Source organism: Panthera uncia (genome assembly GCF_023721935.1).
Source record: "Panthera uncia isolate 11264 chromosome B3 unlocalized genomic scaffold, Puncia_PCG_1.0 HiC_scaffold_1, whole genome shotgun sequence".
Classification (NCBI taxonomy): Eukaryota; Metazoa; Chordata; class Mammalia; order Carnivora; family Felidae; genus Panthera; species Panthera uncia.
In genome coordinates, this window is record NW_026057582.1 from 61,018,183 (window position 1) to 61,037,538 (window position 19,356).

The 19,356-nt window shown below is 35.9% G+C and overlaps 1 protein-coding gene across 3 annotated transcripts in view; it reads left to right on the forward strand.

The window, feature by feature from the left end:
* RALGAPA1 (Ral GTPase activating protein catalytic subunit alpha 1) overlaps nt 1-19,356 on the forward strand; it is a 270,966-nt gene that overhangs the window by 205,819 nt on the left and 45,791 nt on the right. For all 3 annotated transcript variants that reach the window (XM_049612882.1, XM_049612883.1, XM_049612884.1), the window contains one exon: nt 5,600-5,755. In XM_049612882.1, coding sequence (XP_049468839.1) covers nt 5,600-5,755 — 156 coding nt within the window. The remainder of the gene's footprint in view (nt 1-5,599; nt 5,756-19,356) is intronic.

The following is a 19,356-nucleotide window of genomic DNA, read 5'->3' on the forward strand; positions in this document are numbered from 1 at the left end:
TTTTTTCCTCCTTTATGGAGGTATAATTGACAAATAAAAGGGATTTTTAGATATGACACTAAAAACATGAGCCACAAAGGAAAAATAAATAAATTGGACTTCAGACTTTAAACTTTGATGCTTCAAAGGGCATCATAAATAATGTGAAAAGACAACCCACAGAATTTGAGAAAATAACTGAAATCATATATGTGATAAGGGACTTCTATCTAAGATATACAAAGAACTCCTACAAATCAATAATTAGAAAACAACCCAATTAAAAAATTAGGACCTGAATAAACATTTCTCTTAATAAGATATGCAGATAGCCAGGAGGCTCATGAAAAGATGCTCAACATCATTATCAGAGAAATGCAAATCAAAGCCACAGAAAAAAACTACTTCACACCCATTAAGATGGCTAGGATCAAAAAGTCGAATACTAACAACTGTAGGGTAGGATTCACCACAATCTGAACCCTCTTACACTGCTATTAGGAATGTGAAATAGTGCAACTGCTGTGGAAAACAATCTGGAAGCTCATCAAATAGTAGAACACTGAATTACCATATGATCAGAAATTCCACTCTTAGGTATCCAAGAGAAATGGAATTGTATATATAGACAAAAACTTGTACATGAATGTTCATAATAGCATTTTTCACAATAGCCAAAAGGTGGAAAAACCCAAATGTCCATCAATGGGTGAATGGATAAAATGTGGTATATTACTATAATGGAATATTATTTAGCCATGAAGAGGAGTGAAATCTTGACGTGTGCTCCAGTGTGGATGTACCTTGAAAATATTATGTTAAATGAAAGAAACCAGTCACAAAGACCAGGTGTTATGATCCATTTATATGAAACATACACACACACACACACACACACACACACATACATGTACAGAAAATAGGTTTGTGGTTGCTTCAGACTAGTTGGAAGGATGAGGGAAGATCAGGGTGATAGCTAAAGAGTACAGGGTTTCTTTTTGAAGTGATGAAAATGTTCTAAGATTGACTGTGGTGATGGTTGCACTTACCTGTGAATATATTAATGTGCATTGAGTTGTACAGTGGAAACTTTCACTTTTAAGAAGATCAAGAGGCATACTCTGCTTACTCTTCACACTAAGTGTAACAAAAACTTTGGACATTACATATAAAACAAATATTAGAAGACTCTGAAAGGCAATGAGAAGAAGACAGACCAACTCAGGACCAAGGAATGACATCATGATGGGTTCTCAAGGTTTTCTTTTTGTCTCATATATCTCCAACTTGAATCTGAAATAGACAGCAACCTAGAAACATCAACAAGTGTTGACCAAAAGAATCCCAACAAAAGCCCACTCTTTCTAGCCAACGGATCAGGAAAGGGGCAATCTAGAGAAAGACAGAAAATATTTAGACAGTAACTGCTCTACTCCAACCAAACACCAACCAAACTCCAACAACCAAAGTAAATACTTTGACTTCCATCTCCATTTCTGACAACAAAGGTCAGTTAGGGAGCCTAGACTTTCACCCTCATGAGACTCCACACCACAAGGTCAGTGGAGACTACATGAGGAACCTGGAATTCTGTTGCCACCTCCAGCATAATGAGTTACTCTGCCTCCTCCACTGGGTAGATCACAGGAGGCCTGGTGGAAAAGTAGGCCTTTCACCATCATCCAGCAGTAATGAGACTAACCCTACTAACTAAGGACTAACCTTGTCTCAGTCGATACAACATAGGAAACCAGAACTCCTGCCTCCACCTAACAGTAATGAAGATCTCCCTTCTGCAGGTGTCAGCAGAAGTTAAGTGGGGAACCTCCATCTAACTATAGTGAGGCAGTAACCACCTCACTTCTTTGACAGAGCTGTGTCACAAAACAGCCAACTAAGACAGGAGGATTAAATAGGATGTATAGTCTCATAACATGAAAATGTCTAGGCTTTGATCAAAAATCATACCAGGACCCAGAGAGGCCTCAAACTGAATGAAAAGAGGACAGTAGATACCAACACCAAGTGACAAAGATTTTGGGATAACCATAATATAAATGCCTTCACAAGCAGTAAAGAACACAATTGAAATAAATGAAAAATAGGAAGTCTCAGTAATAAAAAAAAAAAAAAAAAGATACAAGAAAGAACTACATGGAAATTTTAGAACTGAAAATTTCATTACTGAAATAAAAAGCTCAGTAGATGGGCTCAGCAACAGAGTCAGATAGATATGGGGGTACAGAAGAATCAATAAACTGAAAGATAAAACAGTAAAAAATGTGAACAGCAGAGAGAATTGACTTTTTTTTTTTAAGAGAGAGAGCAAGAGCACATTGTGTGGAGAAAGGGGCAAAGGCAGAAGGAAGGTAGGGGTGGGGAGAGAGAAAGAGAGAATCTCAAGCAGGCTCCATGCTTACTTAGCACAGATCCTGACACAAGGCTCGATGCCATGACCCTGGGATCATTACCTGAGCCAAAATCAAGAATTGGACACTCAACCGACTGAGCTACATAGGTGCCCCAGAGAGAGAATAGATTTAAGGACAATGAACAAAGCATCAGAGACCTATGGGACTATGACAAAAGATTTAACATTCCTGTTATCTGAGGGAGACGAGAAAGAGGTTGAGTCTGAAAATTACTTGAAGAGATAATGTTGAAAACTTCCTAAATTTGGCAGGAGAAATAAAGCTAATAAAGCTACAGATTGAAGAAGCTGGGTGAAACCCAAACAGGATAAATCTAAAGGAATCCATTCTAAGACACATCATAATTAAATTTCTGAAAAATAAGAAGTCTCAAAAAAATGTCAAAAGCATCGGGAGAAAATTTGTTCCTCGTCTATAAGGGGAAAACAATTAGAATAATAGTGAATTTCTCATCAGAAAAAGTGACAATATTTTTCAAGTGCTAAAAGAAAAAAATGCTGTCAACCAGAATCATATAGCTAGTAAAGGAATAAAGCAAAACATTCTCAGATGAAGGAAAACTTAGAGAACTTGTTGCCAGCAGACCTACCCTAAAAGAAGAACTAAAAGACATTCTATTAACAGAAAGGAAGTGATAGAACCTTGGAACACCAGAAAGAAAGAGCGTGGCAAGAAAAAATATGGGTAAATACACTAGGCTTTACTTCCCCTCTGATATTTTCATAGTTATGTTTGATGGTTGATACAAAAATTATTTCACTGTCTGAGGTGCCTGGGTGGGTGAAAATGTTGTTTCTTAATCGTATCAATGCCAGTATCCTGGTTATAATACAGTTTTGCATTGGAGGAATCTGGTACAAGTCACATAACACTTCTTGTGAATCTACAGTTATCTCTAGATAAAAATTTTAATTAAAAACATAGAGACCATCAAGTATTACAAAAGTGTTTAGAGCAAAGGAACACTAAAATGAGACTTTTTCTCCATGACATGATCAGAGAATTGACCTGAAGATAAATAACCTGTTCACTAAAACAAAACAAAAGGTCTGCACTTATATGCTATTTTTCACCTGTCATAATTAACAAAGATCATAAAGTTTGGTAATATATTTGAGAGGCCATGAGGGAAACAGGTATTCGTATTCACTGTTGGTGACATCTGTAGAGAGCTATTTTTTTTTTAATATTTTTTTTAATTTTTTTAACGTTTATTTATTTTTGAGATGGACAGAGACAGAGCGTGAACGGGGGAGGGTCAGAGAGAAGGAGACACAGAATCTGAAACAGGCTCCAGGCTCTGAGCTGTCAGCACAGAGCCCGACGCGGGGCTCGAACTCATGGACCGTGAGATCATGACCTGAGCCGAAGTCAGCCGCTCAACCGACTGAGCCACCCAGGCGCCCCTGTAGAGAGCTATTTGGTAGTGAGCTTCAAATTAAAAGTGCATATGCCCTTTGACTTACAGTTCGACTTTTAATTATTTGTCCTACAGATCTACTGTCACAAATGCAACATGACATGTATTCTGTGTTATTGACTGCAGCATTGACTATAATAGCAAAGACTGGAAACAGCCTAAATATCCTTCAAGTAGGGGACTAGTTAAATTATTGTACATCAAGAAAACAAACTTCTGTGAAGCCATGAAAACAAAACAAATGAGGAAGCTCTTTACTTACTAATGAGTACTTTTCAGGGTATTTTAAGTGCAAAAAAAAGCAAGGTGCAGAACATTATATGTGTGTGCTGTGTGTGTGTATACACACATACATATAATAATTTAATTGCATATACAGAGAACGTTTTTGGAAGGATATTTAATAAACTGCTTTCTGGAAGGGGAACTGAGTAGCTATACACAAGAGCTATCAAAGGAAGAATTTTGGTATATTTTTGAATTTTTAATTATATGAATGTATTACTGAGCCAATTTTTTTTTTAAATTTTATAAATGATGAGGCAATCTGGTAGTAATGGTGTAAAAACTAATTTTTCATATGTTCAGCCATTGTAACTGATATTGATAGTTGAGACATGTTTAGTTCACATGGTACAAAGATTGGTTTTTATAATTCACTTTATCAGTTACTTGGATTTATTTTAATTTTTTATTGAAGTATAATTAACATACTGTTATGTTACTTTCAAGTGTACAGTATAATGATCCAATAATTGTATACATTACTCGATGCTCATCACAATAAGTATACTCAATTCCCTTTATCTATTTCACCCACACCGCCCCCCCTTCCCTCTGGCAACCACCAGTTTTCTGTATTTAAGAGTCTGCTTTTTTGTTTGTTCCTTTTTTTCTTTGCTCATCCGTTCTGTCTTTTAAATTCCGCATATGAGTGAAATCATAAGCTGACTGACTTATTTTACTTAGCATTATACCCTCTAGGTCCATCCATATTTCAGATTTTATTTTTTAAAAATATACATATAAAGTGGTTTCTCCGAGTGAAGAGATGCAAGCAGTGTTTAAGTTTCTTTTTTCTTTTGTGTTTCTTTTTCCTTTCTAGTATTTCTTTAATTTTCAGTAAGACAAGACAAGTTGCTGGCTTTGTGTATCACACAAGTCCAAGGAGTATCACTCAATGCAGTGACCCTGATATTAGCATGTCTTTTATTTATACTCAGGAAAAAAATATGTGCAAAAATCTGCACAGATTAATTTGTAGTTTTTTAATGCATGAGAAGTGCAGTTCTGCATTTTTGTATTTTTGTTCTGAGCTGTGTGATAGGTACTGATAATTAAGAAACCAGTTTCAATGTGTAAATATGACATATCTAATTAATCATCTTATCAAAGTGACATTATTGTTTTAACTTTCCAGTCTTGGTTTTTGCCACTTGATTTTTCTCTCTGGCCTTGGTGTCCTCCCATAGCCTTCACAATTTAGCATTAACACCTAGTAGCCTAACAAAAGATGCATAGTGCACAACAGTTGATTTCTTTCCTAATTAACTCCTGCTAATTAGGCATCCTCAAATACCTAAGAAAAAGTACCAGTGTGAACAGAGCAGCTCTAACTAATAATTCTGGATCAAGCATTAGTTGAGAACATGCAAAAGGCTTGTTCTCCATATATTTTTGCAAATTGAGAAATTTGAGTCTTTTTCAATAGTAAGTTCTTGAGTTTTGTTTAGTTGACTAATATTATGTGTCTCTTCATTGCTCCCAGGTCAATCTTACAAACCACTGTGGTTTCATGGGAGGACTACAAAAAAACAAAAGCACTGGATTGACCACACCGTATTTTGCTACCTCCACAGTAGAAGTAATATTTCATGTATCAACAAGAATGCCTTCTGATACTGATGACTCTTTGACCAAAAAAGTAAGTGCTGAGAAAAAACATTGAAATCCTAGTAATTAAGAAAATAAATATATAAAATATGTAAGTAATCTAACTGATCAAGCACTGTTTCTGAGTACTCCACACTCTTCACCTAATGCTGTCTTCAGAAACAGGATTGTTGTAAAGCAAATGCTGTTTTCTTTAACAATAACATTGAAAGTTAATTGCCTTAACAAAGGATTTGTCTTCAAAAAAATGGGGATATGACAAATTGAGAAAACTTCTTTATATGTTCAAATTGGTGAAATTGTATTTCAAGTCTTTTCACACATGGATAGATATAACTGTTACACTGAATGAGAGAGAGCAAAAAATATAGATAAATTATTACAAAGCACTTAAAATATAACATACTTTATCACCAGTTTTAACTAAAACTAACAGAGCAAATTAAGTAAGCCTTCATTAATTATGAAAAACAGTTTACTGCCTTAGAATTTATGAGAGATACGATGGAATGGTTTTGATGGCCCACATCTTTTAAAACCTACACTACCATTTTTCTGTGGCTGGCACTGGCATTCAAAAGCTGTTCTAGCACAGTTGTATATATTCAGTCCATGTTTGGTTTTCTTAGGGAGAAATATTTTTAAGAGTAAAACCTTACCTTGTCCAACATTTCTTTACCTTCTCTTCCTCCTCCTCCTCCTTCAATTAAGTTAGCAATAAAAACTGCTAACTTAATATCATTGGTCATTTTACTTGATACTCTTCTGCATGATATCAAAACTCTTTACGCTTTATTAATACACTATGAAAATGATTATTCTCCTGCTCTTTTGTAAAGGAACTTCAGAACTGCTCGCAAATATTTGGTAAGATTGATTTAATACCCTTGATGCTTTCTGTTTACAGTTTAGAATACTACTGGAAATTTCCTACTAAATGACTAATGGTTGATAATTATATATGGATGCTAATTAGATTGCAATGAGTAGTAATTTAGTAGTATAGAATTTCTTGTCCTGTAGTTTTTAGAAATAGAAAATGAACCATGAATACCGACAAGAAGATGGTAAAGAGTTGGATTGGAGTATAAAACTTCATTAAAACTTCAATTAAGCACTTTCTTCCATCAACTCATGTTAAATCTCTATGAAAATAAGTCACACCTAGAGACAATTATGAGTATAGTGCAAAAAGATCATTTTAATCATTAAGAACTTGCCCATGACTCATATTTATCATTATCATTTTCAGGACTCCATATACAACTTCTAAAGTCTAATATTAATAGTATCTTAGATTGCAAACACAAGAACAGAACAAAGTTCATCATTTTTTGTTAAAAAGCTTTTTTTATTTTTTAAAGAAAATTATGTCAGGATATTTTTACTTCACTATATTAAGCATGATAATTATGTGGTACTTAAAATCTTTTTCCTGTGATGCAAAAATTCTCAATAAGATACTAGCAAATCGAATTCAACAGCATGTAAAAAGAATTATTCACCATGATAAGTGGGATTCATTCCTGGGATGCAGGGCTGGTTCAACATTTGCAAATCAATCAACGTGATACATCACATTAATAAAAGAAAAGATAAGAACCATATGATCCTGTCAGTCGATGCAGAAAAGGCCTTTGACAAAATCCAGCACCCTTTCTTAATAAAAACCCTTGAGAAAGTCGGGATAGAAGGAACATACTTAAACATCATAAAAGCCATTTATGAAAAGCCCACAGCTAACATCATCCTCAATGGGGAAAAACTGAGAGCTTTTTCCCTGAGATCAGGAACATGACAGGGATGCCCACTCTCACCGCTGTTGTTTAACATAGTGTTAGAAGTGCTAGCATCAGCAATCAGACAACAAAAGGAAATCAAAGGCATCAAAATTGGCAAAGATGAAGTCAAGCTTTCGCTTTTTGCAGATGACATGGTATTATACATGGAAAATCTGATAGACTCCACCAAAAGTCTGCTAGAACTGATACATGAATTCAGCAAAGTCACAGGATACAAAATCAATGTACAGAAATCAGCTGCATTCTTATACACTAACAATGAAGCAACAGAAAGACAAATAAAGAAACTGATCCCATTCACAATTGCACCAAGAAGCATAAAATATCTAGGAATAAATCTAACCAAAGATGTAAAAGATCTGTATGCTGAAAACTATAGAAAGCTTATGAAGGTAATTGAAGAAGATACAAAGAAATGGAAAGACATTCCCTGCTCATGGATTGGAAGAATAAATATTGTCAAAATGTCAATACTACCCAAAGCTATCTACACATTCAATGCAATCCCAATCAAAATTGCACCAGCATTCTTCTCAAAACTAGAACAAGCAATTCTAAAATTCATATGGAACCACAAAAGGCCCCGAATAGCCAAAGTAATTTTGAAGAAGAAGCCCAAAGCAGGAGGCATCACAATCCCAGACTTTAGCCTCTACTACAAAGCTGTCATCATCAAGACAGCATGGTATTGGCACAAAAACAGACACATAGACCAATGGAATAGAATAGAAACCCCAGAACTAGACCCACAAAAGTATGGCCAACTCATCTTTGACAAAGCAGGAAAGAACATCCAATGGAAAAAAGACAGTCTCTTTAACAAATGGTGCTGGGAGAACTGGACAGCAACATGCAGAAGGTTGAAACTAGACCACTTTCTCACACCATTCACAAAAATAAACTCAAAATGGATAAAGGACCTGAATGTGAGACAGGAAACCATCAAAACCCTAGAGGAGAAAGCAGGAAAAGACCTCTCTGACCTCAGCCGTAGCAATCTCTGACTCAACACATCCCCAAAGGCAAGGGAATTAAAAGCAAAAATGAATTACTGGGACCTTATGAAGATAAAAAGCTTCTGCAGAGCAAAGGAAACAACCAACAAAACTAAAAGGCAACCAACGGAATGGGAAAAGATATTTGCAAATGACATATCGGACAAAGGGCTATTATCCAAAATCTATAAAGAGCTCACCAAACTCCACACCCGAAAAACAAATAACCCAGTGAAGAAATGGGCAGAAAACATGAATAGACACTTGTCTAAAGAAGAAATCCGGATGGCCAACAGGCACATGAAAAGATGCTCAACGTCGCTCCTCATCAGGGAAATACAAATCAAAACCACACTCAGATATCACCTCACACCAGTCAGAGTGGCCAAAATGAACAAATCAGGAGACTATAGATGCTGGAGAGGATGTGGAGAAACGGGAAGCCTCTTGCACTGTTGGTGGGAATGCAAACTGGTGCAGCCACTCTGGAAAACGGTGTGGAGGTTCCTCAGAAAATCAAAAATAGACCTCCCCTATGACCCAGCAAAAGCACTGCTAGGAATTTACCCAAGGGATATAGGAGTACTGATGCATAGGGGCACTTGTACCCCAATGTTTATAGCAGCACTCTCAACAATAGCCAAATTATGGAAAGAGCCTAAATGTCCATCCACTGATGAATGGATAAAGAAATTGTGGTTTATATACACAATGGAGTACTACATGGCAATGAGAAAGAACGAAATATGGCCCTTCGTAGCAACGTGGATGGAACTGGAGAGTGTGATGCTAAGTGAAATAAGCCATACAGAGAAAGACAGATATCATATGTTTTCACTCTTATGTGGATCCTGAGAAACTTAACAGAAACCCATGGGGGAGGGGAAGGAAAAAAAAAAAAAAAAGAGGTTAGAGTGGGAGAGAGCCAAAGCATAAGAGACTCTTAAAAACTGAGAACAAACTCAGTTTTGGTTGATGGGGGGTTGATGGGGGGTGGGAGGGAGGGGAGGGTGGGTGATGGGTATTGAGGAGGGCACCTTTTGGGATGAGCACTGGGTGTTGTATGGAAACCAATTTGACAATAAATTTCATATATTGAAAAATAAATAAATAAATAAATAATAAAAAAATAAAATAAAATCTTTTTCCTGTGACCTTTGTTGAAATGTCAAATAAGTAAGATTTCTTATTTTCTTCAAAATAGTCATGAGGGTTTGTCCTTAATTACTTAAGAAGTTTCTGAAACAGATGTTTAACAATTCATTATCATAAAAAAATTAATTTTGGAGGATTATATCATTTAAGAATTGTTAAATGGTTGAGTTCTAATTAAAATTATATTATTAAATGGTAAAATTTGTAAGTGCTGGATTTATTAGAGAATTTTGAGGGATTAAACATTGAACGCTAATAGTTTGTTTCATCTACACCTACAGAAAGTTTTTTTTGTTGTTGTGGTAAAAAATATAATCTATCATTTTCACCTTTAAAAAATTTTTTTATTTAATATTTTTAGGGTTTGGAAATTTCTTTTTCACCGAAGTATAATTCACATACAGTGTCACATTAGTTTTAGGTGTACAGTATAATGATTCAGCAGTTCTATACATTACTCAGTGCTCATTATTATTATTGATAAGTGTACTCTTAATCTCTTTTATCTATTTCACCTATCCTTCCACCCTTCTCCCCTCTGGCAACCACCAGGTTTCTTTCTCTGTATTTAAGAATCTGATTTTGTCTTTGTCCATTTTTTCTTTGTTAGTTTGTTCTGTTTCTTATGTTCCACACATGAATGAAATCATTTGGTATTTGTCTTTTTTTGACTGATGTTTCACTTAGCATTATACCTTTTGGTCCATCTAAATTGTCACTGATGATAAGATCTCATTTGTTTTTATGGATGAGTAATGTTCTAATGTATATATATTACCACATCTTCTTTATCCATTCATCTGTATCTTGGCTGTTATAAATAATGCTGCAGTAAACACAGAGGTGCATATATCATTCCAAATTAGTGTTTTGTTTTCTTTGAGTAAATACCCAGTAGTGGAATTACTGGGTCATATGATAATTCCGTTTTCCTTACTGTTTTCCACAGTGACTGCACCAGTTTGCATTTCTACCAACAGTGCACAAGTGTTCTTGTTTCTCTACATCCTTGCTGATACTTATTATTTCATGGCAGTTCTTTTGTTTTGTTTTTGATTCTAGCCATTCAGACTGGTGTAAAGTGGTATCTCATTATGGTTTTGATTTGTTGTTCCCTGATGATGTTGAGCATCTTTTCATGTGTCTGTTGGCCATCTGTGTGTCTTCTTTGGAAAAATGTCATTCAGGTCCTCTGCCCATTTTTAATCATGTTATTTTGGTGTTAAGTTGGACAAGTTCTCTATATGTTTAAGATAGTGTATTAAGTCCTTATCAGGTATGTTATTTGCAGATGTCTTCTCTAATTCAGTAGGCTGCCTTGTCCTTTTGTTGATGATTTTCTTCACTATGCAAATGCTTTTTATTTTGTTGTAGTCCCAGTAGTTTAATTTTGCTTTTGTTTTCCTTGTCTGAGAAGGCATAGCTACAAAAATGTTTCTGTGGCTGATGTCAAATTATTGCCGATGTTTTCTTCTAGGAGTTTTATGGTTTCATGTCTCACATTTAGATGTTTCATCCATTTTGAGGTTTTTTTTGTGTGTGTGTATGGTGTAGGAAAGTGATCCAGTTTCATTCTTTTGCATGTCCAGTGCAGCATTCTTTTGCATGCTGTCCAGTTTTCCCACTACTATTTGTTGAAGGGACTGTCTTTTCCCCCCGTGTATATTTCTCCCTCCTTTGTCTTAGATTAGTTGACCATATAAGCACTAGTTTATTTCTAGGCTCTCTGTACTCTTCCATTAATCTATGTGTCTGTTTTTGTACTAGTACCATACTGTTTCGATTACTAATGTTTTGTAGTGTATCTTGAAATCTGGGATTATGATACCTCCAGCTTTGTTCTTTCTCAAGATTGCTTTGGCTCTTTGGGGTCTTTCATGGTTCCATACAAATTTTAGGATTATCCTAGTTTTGTAAAATTTGCTGTTGGTATTTTAATAAGGGTTTTATTGAATTCATAGATTGGTTTAGGCAGTATGGACATTTTAAAACGTTGGCTTTTCCATTCCATGAGCAAGGAATATCTTTCCATTTGTGTCATCTTCGGTTTCCTTCATCAGTGTTTTATAGTTTTAGGAGTGCAGTTTATTCCTAGGCATTTTATTCTTTTTGGAGCAATTGTAAATGGGATTGTTTTCTCAATTTCTCTTTCTCCCTCTTTTTTATTAGTGTAAAGAAATACAACGTATTTCTATATATTGACTTTGTACCTTACAACTTTACTGAATTTATTTGTCAGTTCTGGTAGTTTTTTGGTAGAGTCTTTAGAGTTTTCTATTGTATAATGTCATTTGCACATAGTGACAGGTTTACTTCTTCCTTACAAATTTGGATGGCTTTTCTTTCTTTCTCTTTTCTGATTGCTGTGGTTAGTACTCCTAGTACTATGTTGAATAGAAGTAGTGAGAGTGGACATCTTTGTCTTGTTCCTGATCTTGGAGGAAAAGCTCTGAGTTTTTCACCATTGAATATTAAGTTAGCTGTGGGTTTTTCATCCGTAGTCTTTCTTATGTTGAGGTATGTTCCCTCTAAACCTACTTTTTTGAGAGATTTTACCATGAATGGTAAAATCTTTTTTCTGCATCTCTTGAGATGATCATATGGTTTTTATTGTTTTTCTTGTTAATGTGATTATCATGTTGATTAATTTTTGAACATTGAAACACCCCTTGCATCCCAGGAATAAATCCCACCTGATCATGGTGAATGATTTTTTTAATGCATTGTTGTATTATTTTGTTGCAGATTTTGCATCTGTGCTCATCAGATACTGGCCTGTAGTGTTTTTGCTTTTTGTTTTTTTGGGTTTTTTTTTTTTTTTTTGTAGTGTCTTTATCTGGTTTTTGTATCAGGATAATGCTAGTCTTGTAGAATGAATTTGGAAGCGTTTCTTCCTCTTCTCTTTTTTAGAGTAGTTTGAGAAGAATAGATCTTAACTCCTCTTTATATATTTGACAGAATTCACCTGTGAAGCTATCTGGTTCTGGACTTTTGTTTGTTGGGAGTTTTGTGATTACTGATTCAGTTTCGTTGCTAGTAACTTATCTGCTCAAAGTTTCTGTTTCTTTCTGAATCTGTTCTGGAAGGTTCTATGTTTCTGGAAATTTATCCAGTTCTTTCTAGGTTGTCCAATTTGTGGGCATATAATTTTTCATAATACTCTCTTATAATCAGTCTTTTGAATATCTGTGGTGTTGGTTGTTCTTTCTCCTCTTTCATTTCTGATCGTATTTATTTGGGTTCTTTTTTTTTTAGAGTCTGGCTAAAGGTTTATCAATTTTGTTGATCTTTTCAAAGAACCAGCTCCTGGTTTTATTCATCTGTTCTATTGTTTTTAGTTTCTATTTCATTTATTTCTGCTCTAATCTTTATTATTTCTTCTACTGGCTTTGGGCTTTCTTGGTTCTTCTTTTTCTAGTTCCTTTAGGTGTAAGGTTAGGTTGCTTATTTGAGATTTTTGTTTTATGAGGTGGGCCTGTATTACTATAAATTTCTCTCTTAGAACAGCCTGTACGGCATCTCAAAGATGTTGGACCCTTGTGTTTTTATTTTCATTTGGCTCCATGTATTTTGTATTTTCTCTTTGATTTCTTGGTTGAACCATTTAATGTTTAGTAGCATGTGTTTCGTCTCCATGTATTTTGTTTTTCCCACATCTTTTTCTTGTGATTGATTTCTAGTTTCATACTGTTGTGGTCAGATAAGATGCATGATAAGATTTAAATCGTTTTTTAATTTATTGAGTGTTGTTTTTGGTCTAATGTGATTTATTCTGGAGAATGTTCCATGTGCACTTGAAAAGAATATATATTTCACTGTTTTTGGAAGGAATGTCTGAATATATCTGTTAGGTACATCTGGCCTAATGGTGTCATTCAAAAGCTACTTTATGTCTGTTACAAGTTGCTTTATGTATTGAGTACATATATATTTACAATTGTTACAACTCTTGTTGGAGTGTTCCCTTTATGATTATTTATTGTCCTTCTTTGTCTCTTCAGACAGTCTTTGTTTTAAAGTCTATTTTGTTTGATATAGGTGTTGCATCTCCAGCCTTCTTTTTGCTTCCATTTGCGTGATAAATGTTTTCTCATCCCTTCACTTTCAGTCTGCATGTGTCCTTTGGTCTGAAGTGAGTTTCTCTTAGGCAAGATATAAATGTTCCTTTTTTAATCCATTCAGTCATCCTTTGTCTTTTGATTGGAGCATTTAGTTCATTTATATTTAGACTATTTACTGATAGGTATGTACTTACTGCCATTTTGTTACTTGTTTTGCAGTTCTTTTTGTAGCTGTTCTCTGTTCCTTCTTCTCTTGCTCTCCCCTGTGGCTTGATGGCTATCTTTAGTGTTAATGGTTTGATTTTTTTTCTCTTTATTTTTTGTATATCTATTACAGGTTTTTGATTTGTGGTTATCATTAGGTTCATGTGTAACATTTTATGCATATAGCAGTCTGTATTAAGTTGATGGTCACTTATGTTTGAATCTATTATTACTCCTCACCCCACATTTTATGTATATGATATTATACTTTATATCCTTTTATTTTGTGAATCCCTTGACTGATTTTTATAAAGATAATTGGCTTTACTACTTTCGTGTTTTAACTTTAATACTGGTTTTATAAGTGGTCAATCTACTTTTATTATATGTTTGTGATTACTTGTGAAATTTTTTTCCTTTCGTTATTTTCTTACAACTATTTTGGCTTTTTCTTCCCACCCAAAGAATTCCCTTTAACATTTCTTGTAAGGCTGACTTAGTGGTGATGGTTTTGTGTGTCTGGGAAACTCTCTCTCTCCTTCTATTCTGAATGATGATCTTGCTGGGTAGAGTATTCTCAGTTGCGGGGTTTTTTCCTTTCAGTACTTTGAATATATCATTACATTCCCTTCTGGCCTACAAAGTTTCTGCTGAAAAATCATCTGACAGCCCTATGTGGTTTCCCTTGTGTATAACTTTTCTCTTGCTGCTTTTAAAATTCTCTCCTTCTCACTACTTTTTGCCATTTTCATTATTATGTCTTGGTATGAACCTCTTTGGATTAGTTTTGTTGGGGGTCTCTGTGCTTCCTGGATCTGGGTTTCTGTTACCCTGCCCAGATTAGGGAAGTGTTCATCTCTTATTTCCTTCTCTCTCCTCCTGACATCTCTGTAATGTGAATGTGTTTATGCTTGATGATGTTATAGATTTTCCTTAACCTATTCTCATTTTTTATTATTTTTTTCTGTTCACTATTCAGCTTGGTTGCTTTTCATTGCTCTTCCTTCCAGATCACTGATCCATTCTTCTGCCTCCTCTGATCTGCTGTTGATTCCCTCTAGTGTATTTTTTTTATCTCAGTTATAGAATTGGAGTTCTTCATCTCTGACTGGTTCTTTTTTATATTTTCTATCTCCTTCTTGAAGATCTCATTGAGATCCCCTACTGTTTTCTCAAATACAGTATCTTTACAACCATTACTTTGAATTCTTTATCAGGCCTATTGTTATCTCTGTTTCATGTAGCTCTTTTGCTGTGGCTTTGTTTTGTTCTTTCATTTGGGACATAATTCCTCTGTCTCCTCATTTTGTCTGACTCTCTGTGTTTGTTTCTGTGTATCAGGAAAGTCAGCTACATCTCCTGATCTGCAAAGTAGTAGCCTTATGAAGAAGACATCCTTTGGTGCCCTCTAGCACAATGTTCTCCTGTTCATCAGAACCAGGCACTTCAGCAGTGTCTCCTATGTGAGATGCATGCTCCGTACTGTTGTGGCTGAGCTGTGTTTGCATTCAGTACAGTCAACTACAGTGGCCCACTTTGCCTGTTGTGAGCATACTGGGCAGGAGTTTGGCCCCTGTGCTGTTAAGGGGCCTGTCTGGGGCCACCACATGCTTGTAGTTGGGTGGTATCAGCAGTCAGACCAGATACCTGCCCTCAACCTAGGCACTATATGGCTCTCTCCCTGTTCTGCTCTTAGAGGCTTCCATTGATGAGTGGGGCCAACAGACCAGGTGCCTGCCCCTAGTCACATGAGTAGGGGTGCAGTCACACTGATCAGCAGGGCACTCCCTTTGCATTGCCAGTTGCAAGGTTCGGCTGCCAAGACTATGGGCACACTGGTGTGTGTGGTTATCTTCTCCTGTCCCCAAGACACAAATCACTTTGGAGTGGCGCAGGTTTCTGCTAGGGTTATTTGCAGCAGGGTTTTTCAGAGCAGGAGCCACTTTGCAGGAATGTCTGTGGAGTAGGGCTGGTTGGATGGGGTGGGAACCATGGTGCTAACAAGATACACAGAGAACGTTCACTCTGCTTCCCACAAATATCTGGCTGTCTAGGGTGGAAGGGAGGCAGGCGAGGAATGGTCTGCCAGCCAGCACTTTTGTTCTTGGAAAATTCTTCCAAAGATCCCTGCCCCTCCAACACGTTTTGAGATTAGTAAATAGATTAAATCTACTTCTCATACTCCAGTTGATTTTTATTTTTAATGTTTGTTTATTTATTTTTGAGAGAGAGCACACAAGCAGAGGAAGAGCAGAGACAGAGAGGGAGACACAGAATCTGAAGTGGGCTTCAGGCTCTGAGCTGTAAGCACAGAGACAATCGTGGGGCTCAAAACCATGGACCATGAAATCATGACCTGAACCGAAGTTGGACGCTTAACCGACTGAGCCACCCAAGTGCTCCTTCATTTATTTTTAATGTTTATATATTTTTGAGAGAGATTGGGAGAGAGAGCATAAGCAGGGGAGGGGCAGAGAGAGAAGGAGAGAGAATCCCAACAAGTTCCATGTTGCCATCGCAGAGCCTGATGCAGGGCTCAATCCCACAAACCATGAGATCATGACCTGAGCCAAAATCAAGAGTCAATCAACTGAGCCATTCAGGCGCCCTACCCCAGTTGCTTTTCAAACTGCTGCTTCTGTGCTGTGTATCTCCTGGGTTATTTGTTATGCTGGCTCTTTAAGGGTGGGAACTCAGTTTTGGTTTTTTTTTTTTAATGTTTGGTTTTGGTGTTTTGTTTGTTTTTTTTTTTTTGAGACAGAGACAGACAGAACACGAGCAGAGGAGGGGCAAAGAGAGAGGGAGACCCAGAATCAGAAGTAGTCTCCAGGCTCTGAGCTGTCAGCACAGAGCCCCGACTTGGGGCTCGAACTCACAAACCTCAAGATCATGACCTGAGCCAAAGTTGGACACTTAACCAACTGAACCACCCAGGCACCCCAGGAACTCAGTTTTAAAGTAGTCAGAGTTAAACCCTACTGATTGAAAAATCCTCAAATTTAAGCCACTGGTTTTCAAAGCCAAAGTCTCATGGGGATCCCCATGCCTGGGGTGCCTGGGGTTGGGTCTGATCCTCTTGCTTCTTCATGTTTAGAGTGTCTCTCTCGTTTATGATTTTTCTCACAGGGACAGGGGAGGATTCTGGGAGGGAGAGTTCCCAACCACGCTTCTGCTCCTTCTACTGTTTTTGATGTGGTCTTCTCTGTACCATTAACTATGGAAGCTCTGTTCTGCCAGTCTTCAAGTTGTGAGTCATTTTCAGAGTTAGTTTCACTGATGTGGCTGTTACCTCAGTGTGTCTGTGGGATGAGGTGAGCTTAGGATACTTTGACTCCACTATCTTCTCACAAGTCCTATCTTAACCATTTTTAAATGTACAGTTCATTGGCATAAACATTTATAATGTTCAATCATCACAAGTATCTATTTCCAGAACATTTTCATTTAGTTCAAAATATTTTTAATTTTCTCTTGAGAATACTTTGACTTATGTGTTATTTAGAAGTTGCTTAATCTCCAAGTATTTGGGGGTTTTCCAGCTATCTTTTTGTTGTCGATTTCTAGTTTAATTCCATTGTGGTCTGAAAATAGACATTGTATGATTTCTATTCTTTTAAATTTATGAAGGTGTGTTTTATGGCCCAAATGTAGTCAATCTAGTGAATATTCCTTGTGAATCTGGGAAGAATGTGTAATCTGCTATTGTTGGATGAAGTAGTCTATAAATGTCAATTATATCCAGTTGATTGATAGAGCAGTTGAGTTCAACTATATCCTTACCAATTTTCTGCCTGCTGGATCTCTCCATTTCAGATAGATGAGTATTAAAGTCTCCAGCTATAATAGTGGATTCTTCTACTTTTACTTGCAGTTCTATCAGTTTTTTGCCTAATATATTTTGACCCTCTGTTGTTAGATGCATACACATTAAGGATTGGGTATGTCTTCTTGGAGTACCAGCCTCTTTATCATTAAGTGATGTCCCTCTTTATCCCTGATAACTTTACTTGCTCTGAAGTCTGCTCTGTCTGAAATTAATATAGGTACTCCCACTTTTCTTTCTATTGGTATTATCATGGTATATTTTTCCATTCCTTTACTTTTAATCTAGATGTCTTAGTATTTAAAATGGGTCTTATTTTTTTGATCCACTCTGACAGTGTCCGTCTTTTAATAGTATACTTAGACCATTGACATATAAAGTGATCATTGATATAGTTGGACTAATATTTTCCACATTTGTTACTTTTTTCTATTTGTTACCCTTGTTCTTTCTGTTTTCATATTCCACACTTTTTCTGCCTTCTCTAGTTATAACTGAGCACTTTATAAAATGATTCCATTTTCTCTCCTTTCTTAGCATATCAATTATACTTCTTTTCTAACTTTTTTTAGCCACAGCCCTGGAGTTTGTACTGTACATTTAGAGCTAATCCAAGTCCACTTTCAAATAATACCATACTGCTTCATGGATATTACAAATACCTTATAATAACATCATATGTTTAATTTTTCCCTTCTAGCCCTGTATCATTGCTATCATTTATTTTACTTATAGATAAGCACATATATATATACACACATACATAAGCATACATAATAAAATGCATTGTTCCTATTATTACTTTGAACAAACTGTGATCTATTAGATCAATTAAGAATAAGAAAAATGAAAGTTTATTTTCTCTTCAGTTATTGATTACTTGGTGCTTTTCTTTATATAGATCTGTATTTCTAACCTGTATGATTTTCCTTCTCTCTGAAGAACTTCTTTTCACATTTCTTGTAAGGTAGGTCTACCGGCAACAAATTCCCTCAATTTTTGTTTGAGAAAGTCTTTATTCTCCTTTACTTTTGAAGGATTATTTTACAGAGTACAGAATTCTAGGTGTCAGTAGTTTTGTCTGTCAGCACTTTAAATATTTCACTTCACTCTCTTGCTAGTGTGGTTTCAGGGGAGAAGTCAGATGTTTTATCTTTGCTCCTCTATAAATAAAATAGCTCTTTTCCTCTGTCTTAAGATTTTTTTCTTTATCTGTAATTTTCTGAAGTTTGATGATATGCCTAAATGTAGTTTTGGGGGCATTTATCCTGCTTAGTGTTCTCTGAGCTTCTTGGATCTGTGATTTGATATCTGACATTAATTTGGGGCAGTTCTCAGTTTTGCTTCAAATAATGCTTTTGTTCCTTTCTTTCTTCTTCTTCTCTTATGTGTGTTACAGTGTTTGTGGTCCCACAGTTCTCGGATATTTTGTTTGGGGTTTTTGTTCCAGTCTTTTTTCTCATTGGATTTCAGGTTTAGAAGTTTCTGTTGTTATCAGACTGAGGTTCTTTCCTTAGCCATGTCTAGTTTACTAATGAGATCATCAGAGGCATTCTTCATGTCAGTTAGATTGTTTGTTTTTTGTTTTTTAT